Raw genomic sequence first — 8,450 nt, forward strand, 5'->3', positions numbered from 1 at the left:
TTCTTTGAACACTTTTGCTTGTCTTTCAAAACAGGGTTTCTGTGTACAACCCTGGTTGTCTGGGAACTTGCTCTGTAAACCAGACTGGCCTCCAACACAAGAGACCTGCCTGCCTCTGCCCGCCCCCTCCCCAACCTCCCCGAGTGCTGGGCTTAAAGAGTCAGTGAGCTCCACGGGTTTGTTTTTTTTTTTTTAAGTGTACGAGCGTGCTTGCACGAGCTTCTGTGCACCGCGGGCATGCAGCAGCCGGTGAAGACCACAAGAGGACTTCAGCTCCCCTAAAGCAGGAGTTTCGGAAGTTTGAGAGCCACCTTGTGAGTCTTGGGGACTGAATCTAAGTCCTCTGCAAGGACAGCAAGCGCTCCTGACCCCTTAGCCATCTCTCCAGTCCCCGTTTCCGTTCCTTTACAAGCAAGCACCCAGCACAACATTTCGAGAGATACCTGCGGCATGTAATACAACCCCAGGATTCTTGAAGCTGCGACTGACAGGGACGATCCCCCTGCTCCGACCATTCCTGCCAGAATTGACCCAGTGCTGTTTCTAAAGTTGGGCTGGAATTCTTCCTGACCGGTGAGAAACACTAAAGCTGACTCCATTGCTTTGGTGATGGTGTAGCAGGAATCGAAGATCTGATAGCCCAGAGTGTGGTTGGGCAAGATGTCCTTCCTCTCGTTAATCTCCTTGATGGTGTGGATCATGGTTTTCATCCAGCGGAATCCCCGGAAGTTAAACCTGGAAAGGAAAAAGCTTTAGTGGGGGACTGTGTCACTGGGAGGGGGTGGGGTGGGGCGAGGGGGGTGCTGGGGATGTGGGTGGGGACGGGAGGGCCAGTGGGGGTGGGAGGGCCAGTGGGGGTGGGGTGGGCACTGGGTTGTGAGAATGGGGGGCGGGGCTTTCCCAGGAAGGAGCTTCATCTACAAAGCGATTACAGCTTTCTGCTGAAGCAGCCGCTGGTTCCTCAGTCCTCTGCTCTTGTGGCATTACACGCTTGGAATGTGCAAGGGAATCACATTCACTATTGATTAGCAGTCATGGGAATCTAACTTTGTGCATTTTTTGCCATATATATAAAATAATATAAAATGCATATATTATATATATATATATAATCTTTTACATGCTGTGATTTCCCTCAAATGGCCAGTTATCTCTCGGTCACAAAGATATACTTCTAGCTAGAATTCTTTTCAGCAGCAGCCCCTGGTCTTCCCCTCTCATGGGAAGCCCCTAACCCATATGATTCTTCTCCTTCCTTACGTTGACCTGTGCTCTTCTGGACACTAGCAGTGATTATTTTTTTTAAATGACTAGAATACATTAAGAGCGGTCAGAAGAACAGGATGGTGCCTAATGCAGCTGTCAGGAGAGAGGCTTAGCCCAACCGCGGATGCAAACAGAGGCAAGAGACCCGCAGACAAACATTTAGGTGGACCTCCAGGAATGAGGGATAATAAGGATTGTAGGGCCCAGTGGCGTCAAGGACAACACGAGGAGGACCCATAGAGCCAACTAAACTGGGCTCACGGGAGCTCACAGAGACAACCGAACCCACAGCCGGGGGAGCCCGCACTAGACTGACCTAGGCGCTCCGTGTATGTATATGTTACAGCTGGGTAACCTGGTCTTCTTGTGGGACTTCTAGCAGTGATAACGGGGGGGGGGGGCTGTCTCCCACTCTGTTGCCTGCCTTTGGGGCCCTTTCCTCCTGCCAGACTGCCTCATCCAGCCTTAATAGGAGAGGGGGTGCCCGGTCTCACTGCAACTTGGTATGTCGAGGCTGCCTGAGACCCAGGGGAAACCTGCCCTTTTCTGAAGAGAAACAGGAGGAGGAGTGAAGGAGAATGGGGGGGGGGGCTGGAAGGAAAGGAGGGAGGGGAAACTGTGGTCAGCATATAAAAATAAACAAAAATAAATAATAAATGAAATTATTCTTATACAATTAAAAAACCACTAAAAACACGTTAAGACACTTAAAGCAGGAGTACAAAAAAAAAGCATTACAAAACTTGTGTATAATACAACTCCAATTGCATAATCCTTCTTCTGAGATTTAATATTTAATACTAAAGGATATTTATCGTGTTACAGCATTCTTTTAACTCTCTACCCGTTAAAATAGGTGTTGCAGTTCAGTATCACATTTTTTTCCAATTCCTCCACTACATAACAAGTAACTTTTCCATTTCCTTCTTTCTCTCCTCAGCGTTAAAGCGCATTTTAACGTACTAAAGGCAAGTTCTCCAACATTGCTTTATGCCTCGACGTCTTCCGCAGGTATTTAACTTTGTGATTTCAGTAATCGTTTTATTAAATACCCAACAACAGGAAGCTGGAGAGATGGCTCGGCATTTAAGAGCACTGTTGCTTTTATAGAACATCCAGCTCTGATTCCCAGCACCCACATGGAGGTTCACAACCATCCACAACTCCAGTCCTAGAGGATCTGATATCCAACTCTGGCCCCCGCAGGCTCCAAACACGTACACGGTGCACGTAGATGGACGCAGGCAAAACATTCAAACATTGGAAAAATAAATAAATAATTCTAACAATTAAAAACATATTCAACGACAAATAACCCTTTTGGAACACTGGGATTTTTCCCTTCCCAGTATCACTTCGACTGAATTTTCACGTAGGAGGCAACTCTTTTGTTTCCCAAGACAATGTAGCACAACAGTAAAACGGTAAACACTGCACACTCTGGTTATGAAACAGGAAAAAAAAAATAGCCAAAGGGTTCAGCACAAAAGGCAGCCATCTGAGTCGCTGAGGACCAGAGGGGCGCCCAGGCCTGCAGGAACTTACAGGCATGCTGAAGGTTAAAAGGTGACCACGGGAAACAGAAGGGGGCCGCCACGTGTGTCGAGGCTCCACAGCAAGGGAACACATTAGCTCAAGGAATGGAAAGAGGGATGTGGCTGGAGGAGGGGGGCTCGGTGAAGGGGAGAAGAGGACCTCAGAGAGCCTGCGCCCCCAGCCCAGGCTGCGGTTTCCAGATTAACAACCGTGACCTCATCAAACTTTTGAAATGGATGTAGCATACAAGCAGGACAGAACGAGCTTGTATGTCCACTGACAGAACCTCAACTGTATGAGAATGCTTTCCACCATTACAAAACAACTATCCGAGAAAGATACAGTAGTGAGAACACAATTATTAGTGAAGCAGGCAATATGAACCCTTCCTGTAATTAAAGCCATGCATGAGGCATTTTAAGGATAAGCAGGGAAACCATTTTAAGCCATCACAGGATAATTACTAAAAAAGATGGGATCTGCGATAAAGTTTCCTTCATTCATTAATTTTTCACTATGAGGCTCACAATACTTCATGACGTATTTCCTGACTACCAAACAAAACTTAAATACCCCCTTTCTTTTCTCCATTTCATTATTTTTCTCTATTCTGGGCAACGTTTTCAAAACACACTCTTCCTGTTTTACGAACACTTGACAGTAGGCTACTGAAATTGCTATTGTGCTAAAGTTGTTTATTTCAGAACAAAATGTCTCCAAAGCCCACATTGGAGTTCTGGATCAGTTAGTTAAAGTTTGTGATTCAAAAAATAAAACTGGCATTGCTTAGTCTGACACTGGATTTTGAACACTACATAGACCATTGGAAGGAAAAGTCGGATCCTATGGAAGACTAGTAAGAGGCTTGGAGAACACTGGGGATGGATAGGCCGAAGGAACTTCTGACAGATAATGGTGGAAAATAATCATAAAGATCAATTTTTAAAGAAACTCAATTTTTTAACATAAGACCAAGATGTAGTCACTCAATTTCTAATTCAATGATTACATAAATCCCAAAATAACCCTAATTGGGAAATTATTTTTAAATAACACACACATCATTATTTTAAATAAGACATATCTCAACTATGGTGTGATAACCTTTTTTTTTTTTTTTTTTTTTTTTTTTTGGTTTTTCAAGACAGGGTTTCTCTGTGGCTTTGGAGGCTGTCCTGGAACTCGCTTGGTAGTCCAGGCTGGTCTCGAACTCACAGAGATCCGCCTGCCTCTGCCTCCCAAGTGCTGGGATTAAAGGCGTGCGTCACCAGCGCCCGGCATAATAACCTTATTTTAAGGGAGGAAAATTCTTATTTTAAAATTTGTGTATTGTCTTTACCGTCTAACACTGCTGGGAGAGAGAGCTTCAGAAGTTCCAGCGAAGGGTGGAGAGCAAATTAAGTAATTCCACTTATAAAATGTCAATGTGTTAATTGTGGTGGGCTCTAAGTTTTCATTTCAGGTTACTGGGGATTAAAGAAGTGAAAACTCCTGTTATGAATAAAACTTGACTCTACAATAATCTATTTGTGAGTAAAACCCCATGTCTTCTCCCTCCGTTCCCTTTCGAGTCACTGTACGAGTGGGAAACCGTCACCGGCTTGAGGAAGGGGCTCACTGTGCAGCTTCGTATTTTCTGAGAGATGATTATGACACCTCAAACACGGAGCTTGAAGCATTTCAAAGGAAAGAAGCCGTGGTCAGTGAAGACGCGAAGCTGTCAGAGACTGCTAAATGTTTACAGTGTGCACTAACAACTCTAACGGCCACGAGGCTTCATGGGAATGCCTAGGGTGTTAGGTAAAAGGCCCAGCTAAAACAGTGCTTGTGTTACAGTTACAACTATTTAAAGCATGTGTGTGTGTGTGTGTGTGTGTGTGTGTGAGACAGAGAGAAAGAGAGAGAGAGAGAGAGAGAGAGAAAGGGGGCCAAGAAATGACACAGAAAAAAATGGAAAGTTGCTTTCTGATAACAATAAGTTGTTGGTAATTTGCTTTGCTTTCTACAATTTGTGGCATTCTTTTCATACTGAAGTGATTGTGGGGTGTGTGTGTGTGTGTGTGTGTGTGATGTACAGACAGTTGTCCTATCCATGCTTTGTGTCTCTCACAGCTGATTACCGGCACATTCTACTATCAGACACGGATCCTGTTTTCTGAGGAGGCAACTTGGAGGTGCAAACACTAAGGGCAAATGCCTTCCAGCAGGGTAGGTGGTGCTCAGATACATCAGTCTTCCCTGCAGTGTGCTTCTCCTGGAGAGAGGTTTATCTTTGCCAATTAACAGTAAAGCTGCAGTCCTGCATAACTCTGCATCCGTGCTTCCCAAACCTCGGTGCGCACGTGGATTAGCAGGAGTCTTCTCAAAACATAGGTTCTCGTTCTGCAAGTCCGGAATGCAGGCCCCTAACTCTAACAAGCCTCTGACAAGCGCTTACGCACCGCTGCTGCTGAACCACAGAGCACCCTGTGAGAAGCAACCACTCTGCACAGCGTCAAGACTCCAGCTGGAGACCCAAGCCCCATGATCGCCCCACTCCTCCCCACCATCTGAATTGACAAAAAAAAAAAAAAAAAAGACTAAAGAAAGGCTTACCCTTCACACATGGGTGACACTGGTTCCAAAATAGATTCATCTAGGGGGATGATCCTGGAGTGAATAGGAAACAGTCCTGCAATAACAAGTGAGTGGTTTTTGGCGTCTACATATCCAGACAAATTAAACTTGGCCATCAACCTGCACTGGGGCTCCTCCGTTGTTTTGTCTTGAGCTCCCAATTCAGCCCATAAAAACGCAAGAAATCCTAGAGCCAAGCATGTCATTCGGCTGGCCATCTTAGTTCAGTGTCCGGAGAAACTGACTAGGGTGGAAATCGCACGCTTTTTTTTTTTTCAGTGAAGCGTCTTGATTGAGCGTGAGAGTGTGCGTGTCCCGGTGGACTAGGCTTGCCCCTACTTGCTACATAATTCTCATGTCTCAATCACAGGCCTTGCAATCACTCGCAATTTGTGGATCTGGACTGGAAGCTGAGCAAGGCTTGGAGAAGAAACTTCTGAAAATCCCCTTATGCTTTGTGATAAATAAGTGACAGAATTCAGTAGATTGTAACTCTTCCACCTGTACATTTCCATCTAAAAGCTTAGAAGAAACCACTGCCAGATAGAAGTCAGAGTGAAGGGAGAACCCCCTTTGCCACACTGCTTTAACAGATCAATCATTTTCACGATTCCACATTCGTCTCTTATACCCAGTAAGTACTCATGCAGTCCTGTTGGGTTATGTGGTTTGTTTTTTTTGTGTGTGTGTGTGTGTGTCCTTTACACTTCTCTATATTTTCCTATACGAACTCTCCAGCGTGGGACTAAGGAGACAGTTCCGTGGTAAAAAGTTATCGCTGCGCAAGTACAAGGACCAGAGTTTGGATCCCAGCACTCTTACAAATGCGGGATGAGCATGCGTGGCAGACAGCCTGTTGGCAGAAGCCGTACCCCCAAAGGCAAAGCAGGAAGCCACCCTAGACGAATCAGCTCTTAGTTCAACTGCAAGGCTGCCCTCATTTATAAAGCGGGGCATGGCCAGGGAAGACAGCCCAGGTCAACCCCTGCCCTTCATACCATAGGCACACGTGTGAACACGTACCTGCCCACACACATGCCTACAGACACACCCCCACACGTGCACCCTACATAACACGGTGTCTTGCATGTATTTAATGAACAAAACTGTACTATTGGAAAGCTTTTATTTTTCTGATTATGTGCCTCAACACACATTTCGCATATGGTACCATTATCCCCAGTCACCTGGGCCACACTTCATCCCTACTGTAGGATTTCTCTGTTGTCTCCCACTGACGTTGGGGGTTGGGGGGGAACCCCAGAGAGCCTCCCATTCCTACTTCGCTGGTGAACCATGGGGCCATGCTAATTTTGCTACGGCTGGCTCAGCCTTCACAAGGGACCCGGAAGGTGACTTCCTGACCCTGATCAAGTTTGTCCCTAGGTGGTCACGTGTCTTACTAGTCCTCTTTTCCTGAAGTGTGGGTGGTCCACATAATCTCCCGTCATGCTTCCACGTGTTGGTGACAAGATTTAGTGGATACGCAGGAGTCTTGGGCGAGTTTCCCGGGATGGCTTCAAAGTTGGGCTGCATCCAAACAGAACGCTTGATGAGAGACTAGGTGAATGGCCGCTCCTCGCTGCTACCAACGCGAGAATCCCCCCTGAGCTCTTAATAAAGGCTTAGTTCTGGACTTTCTCAGAATGTCTTGGAATGATTCATCACTCATGCCCTGGCCCTCCCTTTCTTTTTATTTACTTACTTGCTGGTTTTCTTGTTTTCACATCCCAACCAAAGCTTCCCCCTCCCCTCCCGCATCCCCTCCCTACCCACCCGCGCCTTCTCCTCTGTTTCTCTTAGAAAAGAGCAGGTATCCCGTGGATATCAGCCAGGCGTGATGTGTCAAGTTGCAGTGAGACTGGGCACCCCCTCTCCTATTAAGGCTGGATGAGACATTCTGGCAGGAGGAAAGGGCCTCAAAAGCAGGCAACAGAGTCAGAGACAGCCCCCCCCGTTCTCACTGTTAGAAGTCCCACAAGAAGACCAGGTTACCCAACTGTAACATATACGCGCTCGGAGCGCCTAGGTCAGTCCAGTGCGGGCTCCCCAGCTGTGGGTTCGGGTGTCTCTGTGAGCTCCCGTGAGCCCAGTTTAGTTTGACACCACTGGGTCCTACGATCCTTCCTCCCCCTCTTCCGAAGGGCTCCCCAAGATCTACCTTGCCTTTTGCTGTGGGCCTCTGCATGTGTTTCCCTCGGTTGCTGGATGAAGCCTCTCTGCTGACAGCTGGACTAGGCGCCAATCATGTTTGTCTTTCTGGGTCTTATTTACCTCATTCCCGGTTATCTTTCCTAGTTCCATCCATTTATCAGCGAATTTCCCAGCGGTTTTTTTTTAACAGCTGAGTAGTACTCCATCGTGTAAATGTACCACATTTTCTTCGTCCATTCTTCAGTTGAGGAGCATCTAGGTTGTTTCCGGTTTGGGACTATTACGACTAAAGCTGCTATGAACATAGTTGCGCAAGTATCCTTATGGTATGGCGGAGTGCCCTTTGGGGATGCGCCCAGGAGTTACCACTGGCCTCCCTTTCTTACCTCAGCCGCTATATCTGAGAATTACCCTTTGGTTGTTGCCAAGCCTACTTGGAAAAGTTATGTTTATCACCCAGGAATTCTGGTCCTAATTCTCTGAGGAAATGCTATACTGGAAGTGATAAAAATCGTTGACATATTTTGTTATCTTAGTATTTTTCAAAGATTTACTTTCAGTTGTGGGTAGGTGCGTGCACATGAGTGCGCATGTCCTCAGAAGACAAAGGCATTGGTTCTGCCAGAGCTGAAGTTACAGAGAGTAGCCTGATGTAGGTTCTGGGAACCAAACTCAGGTCTTCTGACGTGCAGCGAGCGCTGTTAACCACTGAGCCAGCTTTCCGGATGCTGTATGAGTGCTTCATACTTTCAAATGGTCTCCTCGTTCCTTAGTCTTCCTCTAGGTCGGGAATTACATTCAGGCTGAGGAGACTCCTGACCTGTGCACCGTCATCTGGTATCCAGTGTGGGAATCTTGAAAGCACTGTTAGATTTCTC

At 46.5% G+C, this 8,450-nt stretch overlaps 1 protein-coding gene across 1 annotated transcript in view; it reads right to left on the minus strand.

Annotated features, from left to right (window-relative positions):
- LOC121143148 (vomeronasal type-2 receptor 1) overlaps positions 1-5,717 on the minus strand; it is a 33,910-nt gene extending 28,193 nt beyond the window's left edge. Inside the window, exons 1-2 of the mRNA XM_040754346.1 lie at positions 5,398-5,717; positions 444-735 (exon numbers count right to left, since the gene is read on the minus strand). Coding sequence (XP_040610280.1) covers positions 444-735; positions 5,398-5,636 — 531 coding nt within the window. The 5' untranslated portion in view covers positions 5,637-5,717. The remainder of the gene's footprint in view (positions 1-443; positions 736-5,397) is intronic.
- Between the last annotated feature and the right edge of the window lie 2,733 nt (positions 5,718-8,450).

The sequence above is a fragment of the Mesocricetus auratus genome, unplaced genomic scaffold (genome assembly GCF_017639785.1).
Source record: "Mesocricetus auratus isolate SY011 unplaced genomic scaffold, BCM_Maur_2.0 Super-Scaffold_100011, whole genome shotgun sequence".
Classification (NCBI taxonomy): Eukaryota; Metazoa; Chordata; class Mammalia; order Rodentia; family Cricetidae; genus Mesocricetus; species Mesocricetus auratus.